Source organism: Dipodomys merriami, unplaced genomic scaffold (assembly GCF_024711535.1).
Source record: "Dipodomys merriami isolate MVZ:Mamm:240054 unplaced genomic scaffold, mDipMer1.0.p SCAF_21, whole genome shotgun sequence".
Lineage (NCBI taxonomy): Eukaryota > Metazoa > Chordata > Mammalia > Rodentia > Heteromyidae > Dipodomys > Dipodomys merriami.
This window is the reverse complement of record NW_027203493.1, coordinates 2529139-2544789: the sequence shown is the minus strand read 5'-3', so window position 1 is coordinate 2544789 and position 15651 is coordinate 2529139. Positions and strand designations below refer to the sequence as shown.

At 44.4% G+C, this 15651-nt stretch overlaps 1 protein-coding gene across 1 annotated transcript in view; it reads left to right on the top strand.

The window, feature by feature from the left end:
• The window catches only part of Dtx4 (deltex E3 ubiquitin ligase 4), a 37354-nt gene that overhangs the window by 17570 nt on the left and 4133 nt on the right, over window positions 1-15651 (top strand). The window contains exons 5-8 of the mRNA XM_070032254.1: window positions 229-290; window positions 2035-2187; window positions 6227-6388; window positions 11500-11589. Coding sequence (XP_069888355.1) covers window positions 229-290; window positions 2035-2187; window positions 6227-6388; window positions 11500-11589 — 467 coding nt within the window. The remainder of the gene's footprint in view (window positions 1-228; window positions 291-2034; window positions 2188-6226; window positions 6389-11499; window positions 11590-15651) is intronic.

Below are 15651 nucleotides of genomic sequence, written 5' to 3'. Positions count from 1 at the left end.
CCAAAAGCCAGAAGCACTGGCCTGAGGTCCTCACTTTCTGACTACCCAGAAAGATAACCTTCCACTACCTGTATTTTCAGTCAAATTCTTAAAGCCAGTTGCTGAATGAATTGTTCCCACTTCTGCTTTGAACTTGGTTCTAACTCTTCTCTAGCATACAGAGGATGAGAAAGCTAGTTGATTCCTTCAAGTCTACTTTGATGACCCAATGATTCTCCTGTGCTGCAGGTAAAACCCCAGAGGAAGTACTGAAGAAGTATCTGCAGAAGGTCCGGCATCCACCAGAGGAGGTGAGTGCAGGAGGGTGAGGCAGGGCGGGCCTTCATCACCCATCAACATGCCCCCATCAGTTTTCTACAATGTAGAGCGGGAGCAACTTCCTGGACAAGCTGAAACCCAGGCTCCAAGACTAGCAGTGAAGAACAGCACTATGTCAAGGCACAGGAACTCACTTTAAAATAGTCAATTCAGACTGGTGTTTATTAGCCCAAATAACTTTTCTCCTTGGCCATGTCTGGAGATACTTGTGGTTATAATAGTTGTTGAGGACTGTGGTTGTGATGGACACTGAGGAGGACTGTGGATGTGATGGACACTGAGGAGGACTGTGGTTGTGATGGATGCTGAGGAGGACTGTGGTTGTGATGGTTGTTGAGGACTGTGGTTGTGATGTACACTGAGGAGAACTGTGGTTGTGATGGACACTGAGGAGGACTGTGGTTGTGATGGATGCTGAGGAGGACTGTGGTTGTGATGGTTGTTGAGGACTGTGGTTGTGATGGACACTGAGGAGGACTGTGGATGTGATGGATGCTGAGGAGGACTGTGGTTGTACTCTGAGGAAGACTGTCATTGTGATGGACACTCAGGAGAACTGTGATTATGATGGATGTTAAGAAGAACATAGCTGGCATCTAATGGACAGAGACCAGGATTACTGCACAGTGCCTAGGACAGCACCTACCACAAAGAATTACCCTATGATGCTGAAATTAGAAAAGCTGTTGTCAGTTTACTCAAATAGCAGTCTGTTCAGTACATTTGGAATATAATTCTTTCATAGACATTAGCCTTAAACAAAACTTGCTAGTGCACCTTATCAACAAGCCATTGAGCTGTAACACCTCTGCACAACTAATAAACTGTTCAACAAAGTGAATACCAGGAAACTGAATCATGTTTGTGGGGGGAGGAGGGGAAGAGGTCAAAAGAGGACAGACAAATGGAAGGGTAGGCATACACGGTGTATATTCAGTGTACATACGTGAGAATGGAACCACATAAACTGAGGGTATGGATGAGGTTGGGAAAGCGGGGATAGAACCATGGAAAGGAAGACTGATCAAGATGCATTATACTCATAAAATGATTTGTTGAATTAAAACCCCTTCGTACAACTACTTAAAGAATAATAACAATAATAAAAAAGAAGTCATTGGAGGGCACCAAAGAAGGACAGACTGGGTGTGGTGGCTCATGCCTGTAATCTCAGCCACCCAGGAGGCAGAGGATTGCAGTTTGAGGCCAGCCCAGGGTGCCCCGCCCCCAACAAAAAAGAACTAGTGAGGCCCCATCTTAACAAATAAACCAGACAGTGTGCCAAGCTACGCTAGCAAGCCATGGATAGGAGGGTCTCAGCCATCCCCCAGCAAAAATGTGAGACCCTATCTAAAACATAATGACTGAGGACATGGTTCAGGTAGAAGCGCCTACCTGAAAAGCACAGCCCTGATTTTAAACCCAATACCACAAGAAAAGAAGGAAAAGAAACAGGGACGATACCTCATCATCACCAAGAAGAGTGTAATGTAGCTGATGGGCCCAAGTCAACACATTCCACAATCAGGAATTATTTCAGGAATTTCCCGATTTTGTAAAGTAAGAAACATTCCTAAAAGCACACACACTCTGAGTTACTGGGCTATCTGGAAACCACTCATCTGACCGCTACAATCCTGAGGGAACCACCATTGGCTGGCCACCCAGGCTGAGCAAAGGCTGACGGCCTCTCTGTTCTCTTTGCTCTGCCCCCAGGACTGCACCATCTGCATGGAGCGCCTCACAGCCCCCTCAGGTTACAAGGGCCCACAGCCAACCATCAAGCCTGACCTGGTGGGCAAGCTGTCCCGATGTGGACATGTCTACCATATCTACTGCCTGGTGGCCATGTACAATAACGGGAACAAGGTTAGTGCCGCGCGGTGAGACCTGCTGGGCCCCAAAGCTGGTCTGTGAAGGATCAAGAGCGTGGAGTCCCTCCTCGTTCCTACCCTGGGGTGATCTGGGGAGTCTCACAGACAACACAGAACGGCACGGCTGAGCAGGGACTGTTATCCCCCAAATCGCAGTGTTAAGGAAACCTGCCTTCTCAGGGTCAGCTTCCCCAATCTGTACATCAGGTGTGCTGGTCTGAGCGGAGGTGGACATCTCATCCATGGGGATTCTGAGGAGAGTACCCCGGTCTTACAGCCTATGGCTGGGTGAAGTGGGTCCCCATCTGTGTTCTCTTATCACAGCACTGGGCCCAGGGTGTGTGTTCACACTGGTGTGAAGGGGTTCACGTGGCCTTTCTGGGCTAGCAATCTAATGGTGTTACATTCTAATTCATTTTCCTCTGGTAGCTTCAAAGTACTTCTTGCTTTGTGCTTGCTTGCTTGCTTGCTTGCTTTTCTTGTCATACTGGAGCTCAAACTCAAACTCTAGGCACTGTCTCTTAACTTTTTTTTTTTTTTTTTTTGCTCAAGGCTGGCATTCTACCGCTTGAGCCACAGCTCCACTTTTGGCCTTTTGCTAATTAATTGGACTTTCCTGCTTTGTGCTGGCTTTGAATCTGAATTCTCAGATCAGAACTTCCTAACTAGTTAGTATACTAGGCGTGAGCCACCAGCACCCAGCCTTAAAACACTACTGATTGGCCTTCCAAAGGCATTAAAGACTTGTGAATGTCTACCTATCTACCTGGTAATCTCTCTCGGCCCTCAGCGCCCCCCTTCCCCTTGGAGGATGGGAGAGCTGTTTGTCTCCATGAGTTGACACTGATCCCCATTCAGCTCTCAGGGAGACTTCCTAAGTGATGATTTTTCTCTTATGATATCTGCCTATTTCTGCATTATTGATTTAGGTTCTTTCCTATGCCTAGCATAACCTTCACTACCATTTCCATGAATTTGAATCCTACTGATTTCTCTAGGCCAAGCTTTTTTCACAATTTTTCTTATATCCCTCTCAACTTTCTACTTATCCAAGAAAATATCTGTCTGGAATTGAAGGGCTGTTCTCAGGGTCTCTTGCTAGTCTGGGGGGGGGGGGGGAAGGGGGGGGGAGGAGTTGGGTAGAAGTAAGAGAGGAAGCAGACTGCACTAGGCTCCTGAGTTAGGAGCTAAATGATGTTGGGCCAGACTATTTGGATCCATCAGAGTACATTTTCCATCTGTGGAGATAAAAAATAATAATACCAGATGATAAAGCTGGTATTATTATTATTATTATTATTCAAAATGGAATCTCTTTGTACTATGGCTGTATTTTCCCCTTTCATCTTTATGAACCCTTTAGGATTGATGTTCCCAAAGGGCCAACCTTGGGATCTTTTTTAAATTATTATTAATTTTCATTTTACAAAGCAGTTTGTGAATATAATCCCCCTTGATCAATATCACCCCATCAACATCCTCACCCATCCCTCCCAACCTACCTTTTCCCTCACTTGTCTTAATTGTATAGGTTATACATTGAATTCTTTTTTTTTTCCCCTGTCAGTCATGGGGCTTGAAGTCCAGGCTTGAACTCTTGTCCCTGAGCTCTTTTGCTCAAGGCTAATGCTCTACCATTTTGAGCCACAACCCCACATCCAGTTTTCTGGTGATTAATTGGAGATAAGAGTCCTCACAGACTCTCCTGCCTAGGGTGGCTTCGAACTTCGGGCTTCAGATCTCAGCCTCCTGAGTAGCTAGGATTACAGGTGTGAGCCACTGGCGCCCGGCTCTCCATGGAATTCTTGGCTGAATTCTGTTCTTCTCTCCATTCATCTACCCTTCTCCCCTTGACCCCCTGCCACTTTTTTCAAGTACCTGTTTCCTGGTATTTATTTCATGGAACTTTGACTTTGCAACATTGGACTCTTTCTCAAGTTCCTAGAGATCAAGGGTAAAAGTCTGGATCCTGTGCTCAGCCCCGGACTGATGGCTTTTGTTGGAACCTCTGGTGTTCAGAGGTTATTTTAGATTTAGAGGAAGTTCCTGAGCTCATTCATTCCATTTTGGATGACTGAGTTCAAGAATGCCTAAGTAACTCGTTGCATTATGTCTGCAACGCTTCAGAAATGTTTCCTAAGGCATTCTCTTTTGTTCTCCTTTGCCCTCAGACTTTGAAGTGCATGTCTTGATGTTATCAAACAGACTCAGAGAGAATGGAGGGACTCCACCAGAGGTCATGAAGAGAGTTAAGGCCACCACAGAGAATGGGATGCTGGTTTCAGAGGGAGAGAGAGTAGTTGCCCTGAATAGGAGCCAATCCTTTAAATGAATGAAAATGTCCTTAAAAATAGCTCCACCGAGGAGCTCTGTCTTCCTGAAGAGAAGGGTATAGATAGCAGAGAGGGCTTGGCTCCTAGCTTTCTACTGAAGTTGCTCTAAGCCTTCTCCGGCTCTGCCCCCACACTGCTTTTTGTTCGTTTGTTTGTTTGTTGTTTCTGTTTTTGTGAGTCTGGGAATCGGATTTGCTGTCCAGATCCTGCCCCCGATTCTCCCCTCTCACCAGGTGACACCAGGTCCTGCTGTGAAAACCATGACTCTTCACATCACTACCTCCAGAATATGTTAGTCACTTTTCATTGCTATGACAAAATACCTGATAAAAATAGCTTAAAAGAGGAAAGATTTATTTTAGCTCACAGTTTCAGAGACTTTGGTCTGTTTTCAAGAAGGAGAGGAAGAGGGAGAGGGAAAGAGAAAGAACAGGAGAGAGAGGAAGAGAGAGAGATAGAAAGAGAGAGAAAGAGAGGGGCTGTGGACAAGATAGACCTTTCCAAGGCACACTGCCAGTAACCTGCCTCCTTCAACAATCGCTGCCTCCTACATCTCCAAAACTTTCCAATAATACCATCAAATTATGACTCTATCCATAGATACGTCCACTGATGAGGTCAGAGCCCTCATCTCCAATCACTTCCCTACAGCCCATCAACTGCCATCCAATCCTTTAACCCACAAGCTCCTGGGTGACATTCCAGACTAAAACCATGGCAACCCCTTGGGCCACTAAAGGGGGGGGGGCAGCGGGCAGAGCAGATCCACTGGAGTTCTAGCTCTGGCCCTTTCATCTTACTGTGCCTGAAGTCTCTTCTCTATAAAACGAGCTTGTAATTCCTTCCTAGCTCCTATCAGAAGATGAGGCCTAAATAAGAGACCATGAAAACTGTAGCACAAGATTTAAAATACTGCAGTTATTCCCTCTAGCTATTTATCATCACCCACACTTGTAAGCCAGTTTATAACTTTTCAAGGATTATTTTTCTAGAATCGTCTTCAGTTATTCCAGTACAGTGCCCAATTTATCTTTCTGAACGAGTAACTTCCAAACCTGTGTAGGCATTTTGTCCTTCCATAGAAATCATCAAATACTGAGAAATGCCGCCGCTGCTAGACACCCATGGATTATCTCATTTAATTCTTCCACAACCCAAGGACACAGATACTATTATTATCCTTGTTCTGCAAGGAAACTGAAAAATAAAAGAGCTAAGGAGTATATCCAAGGTCACGCAGCAGGTTAGAATGACAGAACTGAGAAATCCAGGAAGCTTGACTTTAAATGTTATATTCCAAACTCCGCTCCCATCTGTTTCAGTGGACCTGGTGTGGGGTCAGACATCTTTATTTTTAGAAAACTCCCTAGATAATCACGGCTCCCAGATACTTGCTGTCTGTTCCTCTCATTTTGGGAGTTAAATCGTGATTCCTGAAGCAGGCTCTCTGTCCTGCTTAGCTGATCTCCTCATTGGGAACATCTCTCTTATGTCCCATAGCTTGAATTGTGGGTTATTTGTGCATTTTTTTTTCCTGTTACTTTGGAAAAGGCAGAAACGGCCTAACTGTCTGGACAGGGTTTGGGGTGTATTCTTCAGATGGGTGCATATCGTCCTTCTGCCCTTGATCATTGTGAGCTGGATGAGAGGTGATTGCTAAAGCCCTTCTCCAATCTTTCTGTTTTGGATTTGCCTCCTTAGGATGGTAGTCTGCAGTGTCCAACCTGTAAGACCATTTATGGGGTGAAGACAGGCACCCAGCCTCCCGGGAAGATGGAGTACCACCTCATCCCGCACTCTTTGCCTGGCCACCCAGACTGCAAAACCATCCGGATTATCTACAGCATCCCCCCTGGCATTCAGGTGAGATGGCCACAAGGCTTGGCTTGGATTGTTTGCAGGTAACATGTTATGCCATGAAAAGTCTCCTTCCTACTCTTGTCTCCCTTCTGCGGGGCCCAGCTCCCCAGCTCTCCCAACATACATACATACATACACACTATTGTTCTTATTTTCTTACGCATCCTTCCAGGATTCTTTGTGCACAGGCAGCAGAGACGGCATCCACCCCTCCCATTTTTACACAAAGAGTGGCATTTTTGGTGCATTGTTTTACACCCTGCATTTTTCAATGAACAATGTAGTCTATAGTTTCCCCCATGTCCATATAGAAAGAGCTTCCTCATTCTTTCTTAGGCCTGCGTAATAAACCGTTGTATAAATAACTCAATTCCCTCCCATTTGACATTCATATGTATTTTTCTAATCTTTTGTTATAATAAATAATGCTGTAATGAATAGCCTTGCACCCACACAAGTCTATCGGTAGATCCATTTTTAGAAGTGGAATTTTTTTTTTTTTGGTTGGTTGTAGGGCTTGAACTCTGGGTCTTGGCGCTGTCCCTGAGCTCCTCAGCTCAAGACTAGCGCTCTACCACTTGAGCCACAGCACCACTTCCAGAAGTGGAATTCTTTTTTTATTATATTTTTATTATCTTTAAGTAGTTGTACAAAGAAATTATCATTCAACAAATCTGTTTAAGGATACATCTTGATCGATGTCACCCCTTAGAAGTGGAATTCTTGGCTGAGCAGTTATTTACAGTTTGACTTTGACAGTTACACAAGGCTTTGCTTTTTGGATTTGAAAGACAGTCCTAGGGAACAAATCTGAATAATCTTCCTTCCTACAAGTAAGTAAATGCAACCAGTCCCTCCCTTCACACAGTGAAGCTTTTTCTAAAGTTCTGAATATTCTAGGATGCGGTCTGGATTCATTTCTTCAGCCTCTATCTATTAGTTTGGCCTCTTTTACTCCCTCTTACTTGAATTCTACGAGTTTTGTCTTTTACCTAACAAATACTTGAGGGTGAATTGTGGTGTAGGCATATTCCTGGTACTGAAAATGTACAAACCACGCAGGGCTTGATCTCTGAAAGCTGAATTCTAGGGAAGCTGGGAGGTCATAAAGTCAACAAATAAACAAGGTAGTTCCAAAGAGTGATGTGATGAGGAGATAAAACAGGAAGGTATGATAACCCATAAAACAATTGAGAAACACACGATTGCTCCTTGTGGGGAGCAATCAACTGGGAAGGAGAAAAAGAGAAATAACTTCACCAACTAACCTAGACCAAAAAAAAAAAAAAAAAAAAGGAAGAAAGCAGATGTGCTGCAGATGCCCGGATGAGAGGGAGTGTAAACAAAGGGAAACACAAGGCCTTCCATGTCCAGTGAACCTGAGTTTCCATTCCTGACTGAGTCATCGTTTGCTGGAGACTTGGCCAGCTGCCTGCTCATGCTGAGCTGGGTCTGTTCACATGTACAGCTGGGAACAGAAGGAGTGGGGTGGGGTGGGAGAGACCATCGTTGTATGCATCTTGGAGTGCTGGACACAGTCTGAAGAGACGTGGTACTTGGTTGCCTTCATTGTTTGAGGGCTTAGGTGCACCTGTCTGGAAGGGAAAAAGAGACATGGTGGTGGAGAGCTCTGAAAGAGGTGAAGAAATGGAAAGGATTTTTAGTTGGAAGATTAGAAAGTGGAGATGGGGAAAGGCAACGAGGAAACATTTAAGGCTCGAGGCTTGCTAAGGGGGTAGAGGGGCGGAAGTATGATGGGAATGTAGGTGACTGGCAGTGATTGAAAGGGGCTGTAGTCAGGTCACAGGAGGCCTTGAGCACTGGCAGGCATTGAGGAAACCCTTGAAGAGCAGGTGTATGAGTAGGATTATGAAAGGTCACGTGATCAGGACTAGGCTTTAGGAGAATTGGCCTGACAAAGACCTGAGAAGGGAAAAGACAGATAAGGAGACCAGGGTAGCAGTCTAGGCCTCCAGTCAGTGGGCTGAGGGAGTTTGGTTAAGTGGAACACTCCTGAACAACCAATTGACTGACCTGGTTTCCGTTAGGCTGTGCATTGAAGGAAGCAAAAACATCAGGCTCTGATCTAAGATTCAATCCCCAAGACCTACAACTAGTTAACAGCAATCAAGATGGATGAAAATAGGAAAACTGGCAGAAAGAGAGTGAAAGTAGACTGTATTGATTGACATGCACAAAGGTCAGGGTGGGATATTCATTGAGGAGAGGTAACCTTTCAGGCCTCCAAGGCAAATGATCAGAGATCCTCCCCTGGGGTGCGGAGGGGATGTCTGCCACCTCTGCAGAGCCCTGACTCCTTGAGGAATGCCTGTATTGGGGAGGGGGGGGAAATGTGTGTCTCCATGCAGACTTAACTGCTGAGAAGCAGTAGCTAGAGGCTCAGTTCTGTGTCCCTCAGAACTCTGAGGGTCACGCGAATTTGAGCTTCTGAGAGGCTTTGAGACCTTCGAGCATTGCTTCCCCTGCAGAGAACAAGTCCCTAGAGCAAAAGCTCTGGGCTGCACTGAGACAGAGTCGTGACCGCTCTACCTGGCCACCTGCCCAGAATACACAGCCTGGCTGGCTGGGTCAGTGCCAGGCAGAGTCTTGAGTTGGACACATTACCACAACCACCCCCGACAGGAGAGAAGCAGTTGGAGCCATGGCCCAACTGAGTGCCCTCACGGAGGTGGTTTGACCAGCAGCAGCCCTGTCTATGATGATGCTGGACGATCTGCCGCGATTCCTCAGGATTGGGAAATCATCACTGTCAGAGCCCGCAGCTCCAAGAAGACATCGCTTCTTTCAGCTTATAGGGACCTTTCTGCTCTCTGAGAACCACACCACCGCCCCGCCCCTGCCCCTTGCATTTACCCTCTTCATTCAGCTGGTCAAATTATAAGCGATCTTGAGCTGTAGGATTCAAATCCAAACCATACTTTAAAAAAATTAACTTTGGGCCGTTTTGCACAAGAAAGAATGAAAATACTGTGTACTCGATAAGTTTTGTCATCTACTTGTCCAGCCCCAATGCATTTACTGATCACCTGTGGGACGGTTTGTGTCAGAATTTATGTTTGACATTAGTGACATTGTAGTGGTTGTATCTGCAAGGGTTTTTGAAAATGCATTTCTATCTCTGCAGGGTATGCTCAGAATTGAAAGATAAACATTTGTGCTGGTGAAAAATACATGCGTGGTAGCTGAAAATCTATGGCTTTCATGAGTTGCTAAAGGGGGTCAGTGAAGTCGTGGTGGTCCCTAATTAGGAAATCTGGTATCTTGGTCTGTTATGTGTTGCTATAACAGAATACCTGAGGTTGGGCAATTTATCTTTAAAAGAAAAACTCTTTATTCAATGGGAGGAGGATAAACAAAAGAGAGGGAAGGTGGGCGAATGTGATCATAATCCTCAATATATGTACATGAAAATAAAAAAAGAAAACTTGACTAAGATGGGTATGGGAGAGGGGAAGAATGATGGAGGAGGGGACTTTGATCAAGGTGCATTGTCTACATAAATGGATAGGTGAGGGCTGGGAAGGTGGCTCAGTGGTAGAGCGCTTGCCTTGCATGCTCGAGGCCCTGGGTTCGATTCCTCAGCACCACATAAGCAAAAAGAAAAAAGCCGGAAGTGGCGCTGTGGCTCAAGTGGTAGAGCGCTAGCCTTGAGCTGAAGAGCTGAGGGACAGCGCCCAGGCCCAGAGTTCAGGCCCCATGACCGGACCCAAAAAAAAAAAAAAAAATGGATAGGTGAAAAATGAAACCCCCTTGTACAACGATTTGCAGATAATCTTTTTTAATGTATGAAGGTTTAGGTGGCAATGGCTCTGAAGGCCAGAAAGCTCAAGACCCACAGATATTTCTGGTAGCATTTGGCCAGGACCTCTGGCAGCTTCCACTCATGGCAGAGAACAAAGGAAAGCAGCCTGGCCTTATAGCAAGACACTTTCCCAGTAACCAGTAGTCTAGTCTAGAGCAAGGTGGAAACTCCTGTTAGAAAGGCATCAATCCCTCTGGACAAGCTTGCTAGCCCTTACAGGCCCCATGTATCTAGCTCCAGTGGCAGCTTCATGCCAACAAGAGTTTCAGAAGGGACAAACCATACCCCACACCACAGCACCTGGATCCCAGCTCCGTTCTGCGTCCATTTCTTTCCCAGTCAGTGACTTGAGACTGCTTGTTTAATAGAGTTTTATTAAGTGACGACAGGTGAAATGTTGCTAACAGATTTTTAGTCCTGAATTACACATTCCATGTTGACCACACGCAGACAAATAAAAATCCGTGAGGACAAAGGAGGAGACACACAGGAATGAATTGTTGTAGAATATTCCAGTGGTGCAACTCATAGCTCAGAGACACTTGGTGATTCTGAGTAGTTCAGAGGTGAGAAGCAGAGGATGTGACTTAGGAAATGGAAGCTTCAGTTTCGGCAAAGCTGTGAAGATTGTGGAAGCCATGGGACTTCTCTGGGCTTTAGTTTTTCCTTATTTAGAAAACAGTAAATGATGTTAGTGGCAATGGTGATATTTAAAAAAGAAAAACAACTTTGTTTTCAAGCTTTTCCTGTGCACCTGGGCACCAAAACCACTTAAAATTCATGTCCCGCTGAGGGAGTATGTCAAGTATGTCAAAGAGATGAGAAACAGAAACCCAGCTAATCTAACTAGGTCATGCATTTCTCCTCCAATCCCAACTCTTAAGGATGTATGCATGTGTAGGAAGTAACCAGTTCCCTTACTTTTGGGGTCTCTGTCTAGACTCTTGTCACAGTTTTTATTGTCATCATTATTTGAATTAGCTCCAGTTTCTACTTTCTCTGAGAAGATATCTCAATGGATAGATATATTTTTTTTTGTCAGCCATTGAGTTTGAACTCAGGGCTGAGTGCTGTCCCTTGTTCTTTTTTTTTTTTTTTTTTTTTGCTCAAGGCTAGCACTGTACCACGTTGAGACACAGCTCCACTTTCTGGTGGTTAGGTGGTTAATTGGAGACAAAAGTGTTATGGACTTTCCTTCCCCAGGCTGCCTTTGAACCAAGATTCTCAGATCGCAGCCTCCTGAGTCAAATATATATTCTTAACATACTGTTTGTTTTCTTTCTGCTTTCAGGGTCCAGAACACCCGAATCCTGGAAAGAGTTTCAGTGCCCGTGGTTTCCCAAGACACTGCTACCTTCCAGACAGTGAGAAAGGGAGAAAAGTAAGAACAGATGTTTCAGTATGTAGAAATGGGGGGTTTCATCTTTGGTTGGTATCTGAAGTTTCGCTTCCTGTAATGCACAGTCCAGAGAGTCCCAGGCCTCTTTTAAGTCTAAATACACATGGTAACAAGGTCATATCCAAGTCATATGATCTTAACATGTGAGTCAAGATCATATCTATCCCATAGGTAGGGTGGATATAATGAGAATGTTTTTGCAAGTGGGTGATCTATTTTAGGATCCCTTGTCTAGAGCCTTGCTGCTTAAGGGATCCTACTAGAAACATAGCATAACCCTTAGGAGCTTAATAAAAATTCAGAACTAGAACCTACCCCATCTTAACAAGATCCCTAGCTCATCATGTTTTATACGGAATTGTGAGGAGTAATGCTCTGGGGCGACCAACTTAATTAGTAGGAGATTATTTTATTTTTATGTACTTTCGTACTCTTGGACTCGTTCCAAAAACAGCAGAGGGAGTAATCATCGGGTGTCTGGATTCCTAGTAATTCATAATCAGGCTTCAGTGAACTCTAATTAGAATAGAACTCCTAATTAGGTTCTACGAGCTCTAATTAGAGTAAAAATTTCCATATTTGTCTTTCTGTGGATCAGGACCCAGAAAAAGCAAAAAACAAAAACTACTGGTTTCTCAGCGTCTCTTCTGATCTCAAGAGGGGAAAGAACCAGTGTGGTTTAATCCGTTTTGCTCTCCAAATTTCAGCAGCTGACTACAACCAATGTTTAGTTTCCATGTACTTTGCATGTCAGTGGTGATGTTGTGGCTGTGGATTGTTACAACAAAATACCCCAGGCTGGCTGACTGATAAACAACAGAAATTTATTTCTCACAGTTCTGGAGTCTGAGAAGTTCGAGATCAAGGCAGTGGCTGATTTGGTATCTGGCAAGGGTCCACTTCCTGTTCATAGACAAAGCCTTCTTTTTATGACCTCCCATGGAGCACAGGGTCTCTCCCAGCTGTCTTTTATAAGAGCCCTAATCCCATTCATGAGAGTTATTCCCATGACCTAATCGCTGTGGATAGTTCCCACCTCCTAATATTGTCTGTCATCTTGGGGGAAGAATTTCAACATAGTCCATGTTCTTCCTGTGGAAAGGGGATAGGCGACCAAGACAGAATCCAAGGGGTAGTGTGTCATCCCATTTAGACTTCTAGAAGCTTCTTATATTCCTTCACATTTCATAGGTCCCGTCAAGTCATGGACAGGTTAGGAAGGGCTGAGTAGGTGAAATGTCAACAGGGAGGCATTTAGGTCTCATGACAAGAGGTAGGGGGATGTTCCCTGCTTCTCTGATAGTCTAGAACCACAAGAGAATCACCCACACAGTGAAGATGTGCCAACAAAATGTCCTCAGAGGGGCTGGGAAGGTGGCTCAGTGGTAGAGCGCTAGCCTTGCATGCATGAGGCCCTGGGTTCGATTCCTCAGCACCACATAAGTAGAAAAAAGCCCAAAGTGGCACTGTGGCTCAAGTGGTAGTGTACTAGCCTTGAGCTGAAGAACTGAGAGAGTGCCCAGGCCCAGAGTTCAGTCTCCACGACCGACAAAAAAAAAAAAAAAAAAAAAACAATGTCCTGAGATAAGCAGTCAGGACTAGGCCTTGAGCATCTCTCCTTGAAGAGTCATTTTTCTGTGCCTAAACTGTAGATCAGAATCCCTGCTGTTTACTCCACTCTATAGTTTACTATAATGCTTGAATTGTGTTTTCAAGGCTTCTTCTTCTTCCTTCCTCTTTATTTAATGGATTTATTTATTTATTGCCTATCCTAAAGCTTGAATTCTGGGCCTGCACACTCTCTCTGAGCTCCTCTTGTTCAAGGCTAGCACTCTACCACTTGAGCCATAGCACCATTTCTGGCTTTTTCTGTGATTTAATTGAAGGTAAGAATCTCATGGTCTTTCCTGCCCAGGCTGGCTTAGAACTGTGATCCTCAGATCTCAGCCTCCTGAGTAGCTAGGATTACAGGCATAAGCCACTCGCTCCCAGCTAGCCTTCTTCTTTAGATTAATTATATTTTCCAAATATGAGGGCGCCGAACTAGGCCTTGACATAATCTTATACTGGCAGTCTGACCTGCCGTGTGCATCTGGCTCATTCCTCCATGGATTGCTTTCTAAACAACTTGACTTCTTTTATAATTCTTCCTTCTTACCTACTTAATTCTTCATCATTCCCTTGCTACTAAATCAGTCACCCCAAAGTATGGTTTCTTAATGAGAAATGAAATTAGAAAGTAACACACAACGGAGCTGGGCACCAGTGGCTCACTCCTATAATTTTAGCTACTCAGGAGGCTAAAATCTGAGGACCATGATTTGAAGACAGCCTTGGGCAAGAAAGTCCGGGAGACTTTTATCTCCAAGTAATGCTAAAAAGCCAGAAGTGTAGCAATGATTCAAATGGTAGAGCATTAGTAGCTTTGAATGAAAAGCTAAGGAATAATGCCCAAGCCCTGAGTTCAAGGCCAAGTCCTGGCACACACAGACAAATAAGAAACAATAAACCATGGTTTTGATGATTCGCCCTTTGTTCTTCCCAAAGTACAGTCTTCTCCATTTGACTTAGAATGCCTACCACAGTGTGGATTTGAACTTGCCTCTCTCACTAAGGTTCTCTAGTGAGATTCTCGTCGTCCTTGGCTTGCTGTAGCGGGACCCTAACTTTGGCTTTGCTGCAGACTGAGAGATGCAACCACATGTGGGCTTTGGAGCTGGGTCAGCTTGAGCTCCAGACCTTGTTCTGCCATGTACTGTCTGTTGAAACTGGTAGAAAGTTTCGTGTTTTTAGACTAACCTATACATAGCGGTGAGAATTTCTCTCTGTGTGGACAGAACCACTGTAGGAGCTAAGTGAAAGTAGCATTTGTAAAATGCAGTGTGATGTCAGCTCTTGTAAATACCCATGCCTTGGGTGTATGTTGACATATCCTTTCCTCTTGATTTACTGTAGATCCTCCCCATTCAGAGAGAGACTCAGCGTCTCTCTCTAAATCTATACTGACCTATCTCTGAGCTGTGTAGTCAAGCAGAGCCTGGAGGTCAAACTCTTAACTCCCATCCCACACTCTCCCACCCACCACCTATAAGCTATAAGAGTAGGACATCATTTTTGTTTGTTTGTCTTCTGGGCTTCTATTTTCCATTTTCAGAAAGAGGGGGATCATGAGAGCATGTGTCTCATCAATCTCTGTAACCACCACACCTCATCCAGTCTCCATAACCACCACATCTCATCCAATCTCTGTATCCACCACATGACTAAATGCCTTGCATTTAGTAAGTAACCACTTGGGAAATGTTATCTCATATTTTTAAATTTAGTATTATTATTCTACTACCACTCTGCTTTTACAGTCACCAGTCAATAGCATGTTCACAATAGTTTCATTTTGAACCAAAGGAATTTTTATCAGCTGCCTTCTTCACGCTGGACATTATTCTGACCAAGACTTGGAATAGAGCATTAGAGATAAATGTTTCTCACACAAGATTTGGTAGGATCTAGCAAAATAGAAAATTATGCGATCCTGGTTACCTTCTCTGGGCCTCAATTTCTCCACTTGTGAAATTGGGACAGTAGTAGTAGTACCAGCCATGTACCTTCTCCAAGTGTACGTGTGAGGACCAGTGAGGAAATAAATATAAATTATATATATATATATATATAAAGTAGACCCAGAGTTCAAAGTGCTTGACACTGTCACTAGAGATGTACTGTACGTCAAACTTTAGCCATTAGTAAATGAGTTCTACTTTGAAATAGTGGTGGTGAAGGGTAGAGATTCCGTTCATCAGATCGTAAGCACCTTCAATTCCTGCATACTGCACTTTAAAATGTATCTTTTGCCGAATGCTGGTGACTCATGTTTGTAATCCCAGCTACTCAGGAGACTGAGATATAAGGATCATGGTTCGAAGCCAGCCCAGGCAGGAAATTCCGTGAGACTCTTATGTCCAATTAACCACTCAAAAAACGAAGCAGTGCTGTGGCTCAAAGTAGTAGAACACTAGCCTTGAACCAAAAAGCTCAGGGACAGCA